The sequence below is a fragment of the Schistocerca americana genome, chromosome 3 (assembly GCF_021461395.2).
Source record: "Schistocerca americana isolate TAMUIC-IGC-003095 chromosome 3, iqSchAmer2.1, whole genome shotgun sequence".
Taxonomy (NCBI): domain Eukaryota; kingdom Metazoa; phylum Arthropoda; class Insecta; order Orthoptera; family Acrididae; genus Schistocerca; species Schistocerca americana.
In genome coordinates, this window is record NC_060121.1 from 428,672,505 (window position 1) to 428,688,281 (window position 15,777).

The following is a 15,777-nucleotide window of genomic DNA, read 5'->3' on the forward strand; positions in this document are numbered from 1 at the left end:
GAAGTGGAGCAGCAACTAAAGCATCACGGAGTTGTTCAAATTCTGACTGAGCTTCCTCTTCCCAACACCAATTAGATTTCTTTCCAGATAGTTCACATAAACGAGGTGTGGTCAAATCGTCCAATCTAACAAAGCGTCTAAGAAAATTACAGACACCAAGAAAACTACGAACATCACGTTTTGTGGTAGGAACAGCATAATTACGAATAGCGTCAAGTTTTTCTGGATCAGGAAGAATACCTTCTGTAGAAATAATGTGACCGAGAAATTTCACCTGAGAACGACCAAATTCAGATTTTTCTAAGTTCACTGTAATGCCAACTCTTGCAAAAATACTTAATAATGAATCCAAAATTTTGTTGTGCTCACTCCAAGAACGTTTAGCAATAAGAATGTCGTCAACATATGAAGTAATATTGTCACGAAGATAAACAGGTAAAATTTCATTTAAGCTACGAATGAATGCTGCTGAAGATACAGTAAGTCCAAACGGTAATTTCCGAAACTGGTAACAGTTACCAAAGGCTAAAAAGGCAGTATATTTTCTACAATCAGGGTCGAGTTCTATTTGCCAAAAACTTGCGCGCATATCAATCGTGGATAAAACTTTAATTCCATGGAAATGTTGATGAAGTTCATCTAAATTTTGTGGACGGTCAGTTTCAGGAATGATGATATTATTTATCTGTCTGGAATCCAGAACCAAACGAACTGACCCATCCTTTTTAAGAACAACGTGTAATGGACTGGTATAAGGACTGACTGCTGGCTCAATAATGCCCTGATCTAACATGTATTGAAGTTCATTCTTAACCTTATCTCTGTAAGCCAAAGGAATAGCGTACGTTTTCCCGCGAAATGGTGTGTGTTCTTTTACTTTAAATAAATATTGTAAGCCTTTTATAGTTCCTGTGTGATGACTAAATACTGTAGCACGTGAAGTCAAAATGTGGTGCAGCTCTTCTCTTGCAACGTCATCTGGCACTTCAGCTTTCTTAACCTTTTCATTAATTAATTCTTCGCTATTAATTATATCATCCATCGCGTCTATGTATCTATTGTCATTGTCATGAATAAACACATTGTCGTCATAATGCTCAACGAAAACATCAGAAGTAAGAAACCTTAAACATTTTGTATCTGACTCAGATCTTATTAAACACTCGAAAAATTTCAAACTTTTCGGCATTCCGGCAACAGTCAAATTCATACCTCCTTCTTTAAAGTTCAAAATTGCCTTATGTGCGTTAAGAAACTCCATACCTAATATAATTTGTGTACTGAGTAATGGAACAATAATAAAATTAGCAGAAAATTCGTATCCTTGACAAATGAAATTTAAGTTGGTCTGTTGTTTGACTTCCACACTTTTTCCAGAAATCGCTCCTCGAATTTCAGTTTTAGAAATAGGTAACACAGGACAGGCAATAGTTCTTTCACATATACGAAAAACTGATTCACTAATGACGTTCAATGGGCTCCCAGAATCTAAAACTGCAGTGAACTTATTCTTACCGACCCATACTTCAATAACAGGATGTAAAAATGCGTCTACATTATTTTCCTTTTCGTCTAGCAAAATGTCTCTCATGTCTTCCAGGCGTACGTAGTGTAAAGTCGTAGTGTCATTACTTTCTGAACCGTCTATATTGCTGCCAGAAGCCGAAGCTGCAAGTCATTGTCGATTGTTTGCGTCACGTCTCTGAGTATTCGCGTCCTTTCGCGGATCAATTTCTACTATTTGCACTTGTCTCTCTGAAGTTCTGTCACGTGGAGGATGCCAATTAGGTCCCTCCTGTCTGTTAGATGCAAATTCTTGGTTGTGTCTGTTATTAAAATTTCTGTTTTCCTGTCTGTCTGCATAACTACTTCTTGTGTAATTTCGACTGTCACTTCTGAAATTATTGTTGTATCTACTACCCTGGTTATTTCTGTAGTAAGAATTTCTATTAATGGATGAATAATTTCTGTCTTGATGATACCGATTACTGTTTCCGTATGAATGATCATTCCGGTACGAATTACCGTTATTATAATTGTCTGTGTAATTTCTGTTAGAACGTCTGTTATTGTCATAAGGCTGGTATCTATTGTCCTGTCTGCTACGTCTGTCATTCTCAAAGTTACCCATATAACGCCCGTTCCGATCACTATCTCTTTTCTCTGAAAATCTATTGTAAATACTGTTACTGAAAAAGTTACAAGAAGTCCCGTCGTCGTTGTCATACTCAAGTTCTTGCAACAAAGTCTTAAAAGTCTTAATGTCGTCTTTACATCTTCCGGCTAAAGCAATTTGTCTTATGGATTGTGGCAGCTTAGTTAAACAAATGCGAATTAATTCAGTCGGGCTATAAGGGTTGGACAGGAACTGATTCTTTCGAATCATGTCTTCAAAGTATTCTGCCGGCGTGCGGAACTCAGACTGTTTAAAATTACGCTGCATAATAAGACTATGTTTGACTCTGTCTTGTGTGTTTTCGGACCAATATGCCGATAGAAATACATGATAAAAATCATTCAGATCATTACAATCTCTAATGAGTGCGCGCATCCGCGTCGCCGGTTCGTTTTCTAAATATCCACACATAAATTCCAGTTTGTGACTTAGTGGCCAATTTGGTGGAAGTGCGTACATAAATTGATCTAACCATGCACATGGATGTATGTCATTCTTAGAATTGCGGAAGATCTTAAATTTCCGAACAGTCAAAAAGTGTTAATAGTCAAAGTTTTCGCCTCGTGGCGACAAAGACCTACCGCATCTGTCCCAGTCCCAATGTTGATTATTGTCAAGTTCGCGCGCCTGGCGCTCTCTTGTTGCTTCTCGTAAATGAAATAAATTACTTTCTTCAAACCCCTCTGCTATCTGTGATTCTAAATTTTTTCTACTGTCTTTTCCTACAATTTCGCCTTCGATTTGTTTGACTTGCTTTCGTAATGCCTCAACTTCCCTTTTAACGCGTTCATTAAATTTTCCCTGATTCTCAACATGCTTATTTATGTTCTGATACTCTTCGGTTTCTGCAAATGGTAATGGGGCTGTATCATCCGAATCTCTGTCCCCATGTAAACTAAGATTTGTCAATTTATCTGAAATCTCCTCAACTCTTTCCGATAAGTCACCTATTTGTTCTTTCTGTTTATTTGCGTCTTCCGTAAGTGTCGTGACTCGGGTTTCAGTATTGACACATTTGGTAGTTAACTGTTCATATTGTTGTGTTAGGTTATTTAATCTGTCATTTGGTACGAATTCCTCGATTCTCTCAAATATTTCTTTCTTATCGTGTGCACGTAAATTTAACTCTGAAAATTTCTGTACTATCACGCGATCTCTTTCCTCCTGTTCTCTATCCTGTTCCCTTTGTCTAATCTCTACAGCAATTAATCTATTATTGTGAGAATTCAAAATCGGTTGTACTTCTTCTCTGATTTCTTTCTTTAATTCATCTTTCATATTTTTGAAACATGTCCCTATTCGTGAATCTAACCGTGTTTCCAAAGTTCCCATCTCTGTTTTAATGGTTCCTATCTCTGTTTTAAATTCTGATCGAAACTGCTCCATTGTTCCCCTATCTGTTTTTAATTCAGATCTCAAAGTTCCCATCTCAGTTTTAATTGTTCCTATTTGTGATCCCACTGTTTTTAATTCAGATCCTAACTGCTCCATTGTTCCCATTTGTGAGTCTAAGCGAGATCCCAAATTTAATATTGCACCCATCAACTGCTCCATATGAACTAGTTCAAAATTCCTTTCGCCCCTAACATTTCCTGCAAAACTAACTTCCTTCTGCATAGCCATAAGGCTATCCGTGTTCGATACTATTCCAGAATCTTCTGTCGTTAATCTCGGATTCTGTGAATTTTCTGATTGGGAAAAATTTTGAAATGGTTCCGGACTATTTTCTCGACTGATTAAATTGTTTTCCACTTCATTATTCATGATACTGTTCTCCTGTGTTGGCGAGTTCGCCATGTCAACGATTTCGTCATTCTGACTATCCATCAATTTTGCCTTTTTCATCGATCGCGTAATCATTTACAAAATATACAAAACTCGTCACTATATGAAAATTACACACAATGACACTTTATCATCAACAATATCATTCACACGAAATGTTTCCTTCAAACACGATTAACGAACAATTGAAATAATTGCACTAGATTGTCAAATGCGTATACAAGGCAATAAAAATTAAATTTTGAAAAATACCATTAGAAGAATACTAATTACCAAATCTACACATGCAAAATAGACTACAATTACTAAACTACAAATTACTACAACAATACTACTGTCTACTATTTTTATAATCAGAAGATTCCAAGGGACGATCCGAAGCAGCGGTCGCCACGTGCATGGGGGCTTAATTATATTTTTGAAAATAATTTTTTTTATTTTTCGTCGCTGTATGTCCGATTACGCTGTGTCTCGTAAACGGTTGGCCCTGACTAGTATTTGAACGCAATCTGACTGCATAGAATAACAACAAACAATGAAAGAAAATTTTCGCTAACACAATTAATTAATTAAGTCCCCAGCAACTATGAAACCTACGAAACCAAAGCACAAGTATAACTGTTCTGTATGTGGAAGTATGACTCAACGCACATCTGGCACGGTTCTTCTTCAACAGGACAAGAATTTTTAAATACCAATTTCACTGACGTGATAAAAGAAAATTAGAAATACTATAATTGCGCAAGAAAACCAGAATTACACTCTAATACAAGATCACACGCCAGATGCTTTGTTGACTGAACCTGTAATGACGCATTATTTAGGACACTGAAATAATGAGAAAAAAAAAGAAAAGTAGTTTGTTACCTTAATTTATATTGATGAAAAGCACTCTAATCATTACAATCTCTCCACACCGACTCGTTACTATCACATCTCAACCAGAACTCTCCAATATCACATCTCAGCAAGCACTGCCTACAAACACTCTCTGCTACGAGTTCTTAACAAGTACTGACTACTACGAGTTCTGCCCACGCACTGACTTCTACGAGTTCTCTCCAAGCACTGTGGAGGCGGCTTAATAATACTCTTTGGCGCAATCTCTGGCGCAGTGGCTCAGTGTAGCCACCTTTCAACTGTTGACAAGAAAAGAGAGTAAAGAATACATGTATTGAGAGCCCAGTGTCAGAATACCCAGACTAATGAACAGTGGTGTAGCAGAGGTTCGTGAAATTAAGCCGCTTACTGCGAGAACGACCCGTCTCTGAGCCAAAAATATCCTCTCAGCATGGGTAGAGTTACTTCAAAATATAATACCATACGTCATAAGCGAATGAAAATCATGAAATCAGACTACTTTCCGTATTGATCCATCACTTACTTCAGATGCCGTTCTAATCGCAAAAGTAGCAGCAATAAATCTTTGAACAAGATTCTGAACGAGGGCTTTCCACAACAGTTCGCTATCCATTTGAACACCTAGAAATATGAAATGTTAGAATTTCACTAATTAGGTGCCCAATCTGTGAAATTAAAAATTCTAGTTTTGTTGAATTGTGTGTTAGACGTTTTAAAAACTGAATCACTAGGCACTATGTCTTGAAGATGATTCCTTTGTTAGAGGTAGTTCCTTTAAGCAGGGATACCCATCAGCTGACTTCGATCCAAAAAAGCTGCAGCTCTAACACCACGTACAACGCCAACGGATACTAATCACTGTAAGTAAATCAAGAAAACCTATTTCATAATGTGAATAATTCCCGCAACACTCAGTGCTTACATGTTTCGTTTATATATTTTACCACATCTACACGACTCCCACACTGCTGCAAACAATTAATACACACTGAAGAACCGAAGAAAATTTGTAAACCTGCCTAATATCTCGTAGGGCCCAGCACTGAAATCTGCAGCAATTTACGGAAGGGTTGCACTTCTGTAACGCTGAACGATTCTCTTCAGTCGTCGTTCGTCCCGTCCTTGCAAGATTTTTTTCCGGCCACAGCAGTGTTGGAGATTTGATGTTTTACCGGATTCCTGATATTCATGGTACACTCGTGAAATACTCGTACGGGAAAATCCCCACCTGATCGCTTATCTCGAAGATTCTGTGTCCCTTCGTTCGTGCTCCGACTATAACGTCACTTTCAAAAACACTTAAATCTTGATAACCTGTCATTGTAGCAGCAGTAACCGATCTAACAACTGCACCAGACACTTGTTGTCTTATATAGGTGTTGCAACCGCAGCACCATATTCTGCCTGTTTGCATATCTCTGTATTTGAATACGCATGCCTTTACCAGTTTCTTTGGCGCTTTAGTGTATGTACCATCTGATGATCAATCGCTAGGAGATTCGAAACAGGTAAGGGAATAATAAAAATTGAAGAACGAAACAAAAGGAGACTGGTTGCAGTAATTTCAAGAAACCTATATTGGAGGAAGTTCCTTTTTCTTATTCGGAGGCTTCTATTATTGTGATTGCTAGGTTTCTTCCACATTTATTTCTAGAGTGTAGAATTATGTCTTCACTGCATCATTTTTTTACATTTTCTACTCATTTTTTGTGAGTATGTAGTACCCTTCATTTGCTTGTTATTTATTTCAGTTTTAGTAGTCGGTATTCTACTAAATAGTCTTCTGCACATATTCTTCCTTTCAGCTAAGTGAATTGTGATTTAGAAAGGTTGATTAATAATTTATGAACGTTTTCTCAATGACAGTTCTAAATACTCCTATGTTTTCCAACATACGAGTTTACTACTATCTATCATCTATGGCAGTTATCGTAAAATTTCTTTGTCATAACTGTAACGAATATGTGATTTTCAATGCTTTTCCGACGGGTCTGTTGTAAATACGTTTCTCGGGTTTACCTCCGTATCGTATTGTGCAACTGGCACAATATTTCTTCCGTGCAACTGCACGATATCATCGGGTGGTAGTAGCTGCTGCTGTCACTGCTGCAAAGCGTGAATAAAGATCATCGCGCGGCGGCGGCGTCGAAATTTATCATACCTGGAGCAGGCAATAGGAGTGCGCAGAAAGAAGCTCTTAGTTGGAGGAAAGCGGCGCTCCAAGTGCCCCTGCTGCGAGCCGCAGAAAGGCCGTCCTAGCGTGTGCTGTGGGCAAGGATTCTGCTGCCGGACGCTTCAGTGGTTAAGGGCTGAATTAAATCTTAGTAGTTCGTTGCGTCGCGTGATGAATTGGAAGCTCTTGTTTTCCCTGTTGTGATTTAATGGCAGCCAGCGCTGGATTCCAGGCGGCGCTTAGTTGAAAACCTGCAGCAGTGTTGATAATATTGTCCGCTGTACGGATATGTATGACCTCTTTAACAACGCAGTCCCAGAAATATGACGCTGGGGATAAAATTTCAGTCCTTTTGTGCCACATATGATGTCCCGTGTCCAGGCAATGCTCCGCTACTGAACATTTATCAGGTTGCCCCAGGCGCGTATGACGATAGTGTTCGACGCAACGTTCTTGCAGCGTTCGGCAAGTCTCCCAATATAAGATTTTTCACATTGGCATGAGAATTTATACACGGCACATTTCCTAAGGCCAAGGTCGTATTTGACCGAGCACAATAATTTCCTCAATTTTGCTTGTGGCCGGAAAACACACATGACGTCGTATCTTTTGAGGATTCTTTTTATTCTTGAAGACATGCCGCCAAAATAGGGCAAGAACGACGTTGTAGTGTGTACCTCCACATCTTCATTTACGTCCCTGCTTCGAATATGCTTAGAACGGAGTGCATGGCGTATCTGCCTGTCGGGATTGCCATTCTGTTGAAATACCGTTCTTAGGTGTTGTAGCTCTCCAGGTAGACTGTCGGCATCTGGGACTACATGTGCTCTATATACCAAGGAGCGCAAGAGACTAGCGCGTTGCGCAGGATGATGACAACTTGTGATCTGCGCGTAGCTCCGTATGAGTTGATTTGCGATGCACACTATGTTCCAGCTTTTCTTCTGACTATGACGTCGAGGAATGGTAAAACACCATCCTTTTCCACTTCCATTGTGAATTGTGAATTGTAAATTGGGATGAAGCGAGTTCAGACGGCAGAGAAACACAGGTAATGTCTCTGTTCCGTGGGGTCTCGCCACAGAAGTGTCGTCTGCATACACTAGAAGCAGGAAGGTTTGAGACTTTCCAGCTGCTGCGCTTTTTCCTCAAAGTCTTCAATAAAATAATTGGCCACCGTGGGAGACAGAGGACTTACCATGGCGACAACCTCCACCTGTTCAAAATACTGATCACTGAATAAGAAATAAGTTGAGGTAAGCACATGTTTAAATAACGGCACAATGTCTTTCTCAAACTGGCTACTGATAAGCTCTAACGAGTCCTACAGAGATACTTTCATAAATAAAGATACAACGTTAAAACTAACTAAAATATCCGATGCTCGTAGCTTAAGTGTCTTCAGGCGTCCTACGAACTCCTCCGATTCCGGATATGGTGATCACACTTGCCTATGAGAGGTCCCAAAAGTGTAGTAAGATGCTTGGCCAGAAAATAGGTAGGAGATCCAATGTTGCTCACTATTGGGCGAAGAGGAGTCGCGTCCTTATGTATCTTTCACAGGTCCTACAGTCTTGGAGGAACTGCAGCCTATTAGCGTAGGCTCTTAGTCACTTTCGTCTTCTTGAGAAGACGTAATGGTTTTCTCTGGACTTTGCCAGTCGGATCCTCTCTTAGCTTGCGATAGACAGGATCGTGGAGCAGGGCCTCCATCTTGCTGTTGTATTCAACTCAGAAGCGCAGAGCCTTCCTTTCTGCTGAGCTGATTTTGAACTTTCTTGGTGGGGCTCGTGTTAAAATTCGGCAGGTGTCCCTCCTAATCTCTTCTGCAGCGTCACTGGGAAGCTACAAAATTGCCTGTTCTATGCCAGCTATGTTATCTCGGATTGGAGCTGTATGTGGTGTTGGTGCATAGTTCAAACCTCTCTCGAGCACTGCAACAGCTGCGTCGTTCAGGATTCTGTCCGTGAGATTAAACACGGTGCGTTGACGTGGTGCATTCCCTTCTAGCGGTTGGGCTTCGAGAAGAGAATACTTTGACATTTGGCGAACCTTGGTTTGTTGTTTGGACCAGTCAACTGTCGCCCAGGTGGCGCTATCTACACAATCCCAGGATAACGCTGAGAATTTCGAAGAGATCTTCAGATGCTGAGATAGTAATTTTGTGGACACCATGTGCATTTCCCGTCCTGTATAACGTGCCCTGTCTCTCACTAGGGCTGCACTCGTCCGCCGTAATTCTAAAAGCGGCTGCAGATTCAATACGGCGTGTAAATCAAGCAAACGTTGGAGCAGTTTACTTGTCATGACATCTCAATAAAAACGCCATAGTGCACAGCAGTTTACCTCTCTTATTAAGTAACTTGTCAGACTCGCGCATGTCGTTGGCCATCTCCTCCACGAAGAGGCACCAGATGTGACTTTTCATGGTTTCCCGACGGATCTGCTGCAAATACGGTCTCGGGTTTGCCGCCGCATCATATTGTGTAACTCGCACAATATTTCATCTTTGTAACTGCTCGCCATCATCAGGTGGCGGTAGCTGCTGCTGTCACTGCTGCAAGACGCGACTGATGATAATCATACGGCGGCGTCGAAATTTATCATCCTGGGAGCAGGCAATACGTGCGCACGGAAAGACGCACGTTTTGGACGTATTGTTGCTTTAAAAGGGAACTTATCAAAAATCCTATTGCGCTCAATTGTTAATGTCAGAGGTAAGTATGAAGCAACTTTGTTCAAGATGTCTGTAAACAGCACTTCGCTCGTGAACTGAAAAAAAAAAAAAACAAAACAAAAAAAAAAAAAAAAAAAAAAAACATACCACAAGAATCTACGCAGTAAGCTGACCTTACCACACGAATTTCAATTAAACGTTTGTCGGATTGTGACGTGCGTCCCTTGGAAAATTGAATACCACGACTAACTGTTTGAAGATGATTCTAATCAAACCAGTAAAAGCCCTGCAGACAACAACTTCAGACTTCTGATTACTTCACAAATGAATAAATGTGTTAAATCTGGTGTTAAGTGCGTAAGCGAGAAGAAGTTTAGGAAAGATCTGAAACAATGTTTAAAGTTTGTTGGAAGTCGCTAAGTACTCTCATCATCAAACACACGATTCGTATACTCAAGATAATTTGCACTCCGATTTAAGCAAAATCCAATTTTTGACGCATCTGTTGAACTATATGTTGTAAAATGATGTAATTTTGCAGGTGTATTTAGTGGTATGTTCCGTTAACGTCTGAAAAATATTTTGTGAATAGAGCAAGTAGTAAAGAAGTAATGAATTAAAGCGTCCTATCTGATGCAACACATCCCTGCATGAAGAGTGAAAGTTTTCTACGCAGTAAACGCTTCTCCCTTCATCATTTCGTGTGGGAATGTCAGCGAGCAAAATTTTTGTAAAAATCTGAAATTACGAGTATGTGTGAACAGCAAGTAACTGGTCTCTTTCTCTAGTAGAATATGAATATAATCTGTGTATTTGCGCACCCTGAGTTAAGGCTGTCTCAAGACGTGTAGACAGTTCTTCTCAGTGCTAAATCTTTAACTTACGGCTATACCTCTTACTGAGCAGATCATGACAGCATTTTAAATTTTTGAAAATGAAATCTTTGTTGTCCCTGAAAGCCGCTAGATAGGCACTCCGCACTTGAGATTGTACATCATGAACCATGAACCATAAATTGGGTTAGAAGTTTAATTACATAGGGGGTGAATTTTGTCATTATGACTCTAACAGATGTAAGCAGCGTTTCCAAACAAAATTGCCTGAAATGCTCAGTGTCATATTAATCGACGCTATTATACCTGCCGAATGCCCCAGAAGTAGCTCGTTACTACAGAACACCAGAACAGCTTACTAGGCGTGTGGTGTTGAGTAGAACGGCTGAACGAATCGAGACATTAATTTTTGATAAATGTCATTGGCGTAATGTATCTGAATTTTTTCCGATGTCTGGCTATGCAGTCACTAAGTATTTGGTCAACAGTTTAACATTTAGGTAGGTGGAGACATAACGACTACCTATGTGAGGCAAGAGCCTATTTTGATGTAATTTTTGCGCAAGAGGTGGATTACGCAGAGAGCCTGTACTCCAGACACTGCAAATTCATCTGTTCCCACACAGATAGTTTTGCTTTAACACACAGTGACATAGAAAAATGGGAACTTCTTGAAGTTTGCGATAAAAATAAAAAAAAAAGTCACAACAAAAATTACTGACAGAAATTTAACAACTGCATCTTGCCTTCTAAGAGACAGTAACCAAAATTACCAGTGTTCGAAAATTACGTCCTTTAGAGGCGTCCTGTTGTACTTATGCATTCCTCCACTCAGCTCTTAAAGTTCATCACGAGTGGTGAAACATTTCATCTGAGATACCAACCGGTTTCGTCTTGAATTATTTGTTTCAGTTGATACAGTGATCTAGGCCGAGTCGTGTAGACACGATTCTTAAGGCAGCCCCAAAAGAAAAAAATCACAGGCGGACGAAGCTGGTGATCCTTGGGGCCAGGAAACGTTAGCGAATCTTGTCATGTCAAGGTTACTGAACAACTCTCTCACAGATGCCACTGACTGCCTTGCAGTGAGCGATGTCGCACCGTACTGTTGAAGCCAGGTTTCGTGGTGTTGTGAAATAATGTTCAATGTAGGTGCTTCAAGAGATTGCAAGATCCCACCAATCCGAGCCCAAGTGACAGTCATTTTGTTCTACTCTCCATTGTCGAAACGTTTTGGCCCGACGATCCCATATGACGAAACTGCAGACCTTTCCGTAAACGTCTAGCGTGTGAAGGTCATTTATAAACTTCATTAGGGTTGGTACTTCGTCTTATTCAGGTAACATGTGAGATGAGAGTGGACCTCCACTAACATCCATGGCTTGTCCCGGGAATTCCTTGTCCCCATTTTGTGTTGATATTATTTACTGACAGAATTCTAATCCCAGCTGGTAATAGTTCCTCTCCAGTTGTTGCACGATCTGGAGCTTGTATGGACGAAATTTTAAATGAAAATGGAGGATTCAACGAACGCCCTATCGGTACGCACTGACTGAAGCCGTTAGCCTAAGAAGTGAACGCCGTGGGCTCCGTAAGCCTGAAAAGCGAACAGATTAGATATTCTGTGGACTACGAGTACCACTCGATCGTTCTGTATGTTCCTTCTCTAAATCAAAGCCACACTCTTCAAAAGTTTTAATCCCACCCTATCGTGAAAAACGCCGGTATTCCCTCTGTGCACTTTCCACACTATAGGAGGCAGCCAAATAAAAACGAGACATTGAAAAAAAGTAAGTGAACTGTTTATTATTTCAAAAGTAATTAGCCTAACTAACATCTATCGCACGGTGGGACAAGACGGTCAATGCCTTCATGGAAAATTTTAACGGTTGCCTACGGAACTATGGTTGTGCCCAGGCGTCCATTTTCTCGTCTGAAACAAACGGACGGCCATGAATGCCTTTCTTCAGGGCTTCAAAAATATGTAAATTGTATGCGGAGAGATTGCGACGGTATCTAGGATGAGTGAGGACATCCCAGAAAAAATTTCTGCAGTGTGGTCGAAACAACCTCAGGGACATGTTGGACTGCCCGCATGCGATTTCCATATCTTTACAGCCCTGAAAAAAGACATTCGTAGCCGTCGATTTGCTTCTGACGAAAATGTGGCGTAACCACGGTTCCGCTGCAACCGCAATCATTTTTTCATGAAGGCATAAAAATTCTTGTATCACACTGGGATAAATAAATTAACGGCTATGGCGATTACTTTTGAAATGATAAACATTTCACTTAATTTTTTCTGCCAAAAACACGTTGTTGACCGTTCGTCCGACCAGTGATTAGTAAATGGCGAGGTTATTCACAGCTCATGATCCCTGCTCCGCAGTGCTGGCTGCCATTACGCATTTGAAAAGTTCAATTTTTTGTGTGTCACCCTGTAAGTTCTCATACATCTCAAAATTTACCTCAGCTAAAGATCCGAACCAAAAACTGGAAAGTAGGACAGGTCACATCAACACTCACGATAGCTAATCCGCTGAATTTCAGACCCACACCACTAACGTCGATTAGCAATAGTATTTTAGAGCATATACTGTGTTCAAACATTAAGAAGTACCTTGAAGGTAACTGTTTATTGGCACACCGTCAGCAAGGATTCAGAAAATACAGTTCTTGCGGAACACAAGTGGCTCTATTCGCACGAAGAAATGAGTGCTATCTACAGGGGATCTCAGATGGAGTCTGTATTTCTAGATTTCCAGGAGGATTTCTCACGAGAGATTTCTAATCAAATTGGATGTACATGGAGTATAGTCCCAATTGTGCGACTAGTTCCGGGATTTTCTCTCAGAAAGGTCATAGTACATAGCAATTGCTGGAAAGTCTTCGAGTAAAACAGAAGTGATACCGGCCCTCTGCCGTTCCTGTTCTATTTACACGATTTAGGAGATAATCTGAGCAGCTTTCTTAGATTGTTTGCACACGATGTTGTCATTTATGGTGTAGAAAAGTGATGGGAAGATGAAAACGAATTGCAAAACGACTTAGACATGATATCTGAATCGTGGGAAAAGTGGCAATTACCTCTCAATAAGAAAAAGTGTGAGGTCAGCCACATGAGCACAAAAAGATATCCTTTAAATTTCGATTACGTGATAAATCACACAAATTTAAAGGGTGTTAATTCGACTAAATTCCTAGGAATCACAATTATGAACACTTTAATCTGGGACGATCACATAGTTAATACTGTGGGGAAGACAAACGAAAAATTACGTTTTATTGGCAAAACATTTAATAAGATGCCACAGGTCGACTGCCTACAGTGCACTTGTTCGTCCTCTCCTTAACTATTGCTGTGAGGTAAGGGATTCTTACAACATGGGATTGACGGAGGCCATCTAAAAATTCAAAGAAGGGCAGCACATTTTATATTATCGTGAAATAGAAGAGGGAGTGTCACGGATATGATAAGCGAAAAGGGGTATCAATTAATAAGGGAAACGCGTCCTCGATTTTCACGAAACTTCAGTCACCAACTTTCTCCTCCTGAGGTGAAAATATTTTACTGTCACGACCCGATATTGGGAGGAGTACCAATCATAAAAAAATAAGAGAAATCAGAAATCCTACAGAAAGATTTACGTGTTAATTTTGGCACGTGCTGTTAGAGAGTGGATCGGTAGGCAAACATTTTGGTGGTTCGAAGGGCGTTCTATCAGGCACATTGAATTGCAGAATAGTCACGTAGCTGTAGATATAGATGTTTACTCCATAAATTCGGCAAATTTCAGGAACGAATAGCTGGAAAGTAAGACCTTCAAATTCCAAAATAATGGCATAGTATTATCCATGATTGTACTTCTCTGTGTTATTAGATCTATTTGTACGATGATGGTCGTCTGTGTGAATACTTTCATGTATATTCATACAGGAACTGTTCTTTTCTGTTTAAATTATTCACTTTTTCATTATTCTAGAGGGAAATGCGTTCGGCAACCTTAAAAGCGCGAGTAAAATATTTTGGTCATCCTCTGTGTGGTCTGATTTACTTTCAAGGTGCCACAACAAGGACGAGGAATACTGAGCTGACTGTCTTACGGTAGTCTGGTATTCGATATTAAAGTTATTAAAGTGAATCAACACAAAGGTTAAAAATGAAAATAATTTAATGGAGTTGAATACAAGTTGGTAAATGGAATGATACGGTGTTGATATCGGCACGACATAAGAAACCCGATTAGAAGGTTTCAGCTCTTCGTAGACGACGGTAAACTCCAGTACTTCTGAGATGATCCGTAGTTGGTTGCGTCCTCCAGTGTCTCTGGCAGCTTCTCGTTGAGCGATTCGGGCAGAAACGAGGTGATAACGGCCGCCGATGCGAGGAGCGCTCCCAGTACGCCGTAGAGACACCTGGAGTCCACTGCTGTCCCCTAGACACATGGAACACATTTCGTGTTACCTGTCGTCTAGCACCAGTTCACCTGTCTATGGAGTGATCTGATACGTCTGGTAGAGTTCCATGGAAGAATGGAACCTTGATATTGCGCCTTCGTGGTTGGTAAGCTTGATTATTCCATGCATCACGTACATAATTTCAACAATGCACAGCGTAAAGATCATTTTTGACAGTCGTCTAAATTGGTGAGTGTGTCGACTGCGATTGAAAATGCAAAAAATCGAGTTTAGTTCTGTCACTGAACATATTCATTTGAAGGGATGGACTACCACACAGATTTGGCTCCAGTTCTCGTGGACTGTATACTGTCACTGAAGGCCATTGCAGTCCAGTTGAAGTCACCAAAAGGAAACCATTGACAAAATCCATGATATGGAAATGCAAGACCTCCGAATAAAAATTCGTGACATTGCTGAGACTGTAGGTATCTCTACTGAGCTAGTGCATAAAATCCTGAGAGGAGAAACAGTTATGAGGGAGCTGTGTGCAAGGTGTATGCTCTGATTGCTCACCGTCGACCAAAAGCGCATCGGGCACAACATTTCAACACAATGTCTGGGGACGTTTAATCACAATCCGAAAGACTTTTTGCGCCGATTTGTGACTGTTGATGAAATCTGGATCCATCATTACACACTAGAGCCCAAACGGTTGTCAAAATAATGGACAAAGTACACCGAAGAACGCAAAAACCATTTCTTCAGCTGGCTACGTGGTAGCCACTGGTTTCTTATTCCCTAGAAGTAGTCCTCATACAATACTTGCAGAAAAGCAGAATCATAAGTGGACTTTATTATGCTTCACTGTTCG

At 40.4% G+C, this 15,777-nt stretch overlaps 1 protein-coding gene across 1 annotated transcript in view; it reads right to left on the bottom strand.

Moving 5' to 3' along the window:
• Positions 1 to 14,659: 14,659 nt before the first annotated feature.
• Positions 14,660 to 15,777, bottom strand: part of LOC124606824 (solute carrier family 22 member 7-like) — a 95,283-nt gene continuing 94,165 nt past the window's right edge. The window contains exon 9 of the mRNA XM_047138893.1: positions 14,660 to 14,941. Coding sequence (XP_046994849.1) covers positions 14,759 to 14,941 — 183 coding nt within the window. The 3' untranslated portion in view covers positions 14,660 to 14,758. The remainder of the gene's footprint in view (positions 14,942 to 15,777) is intronic.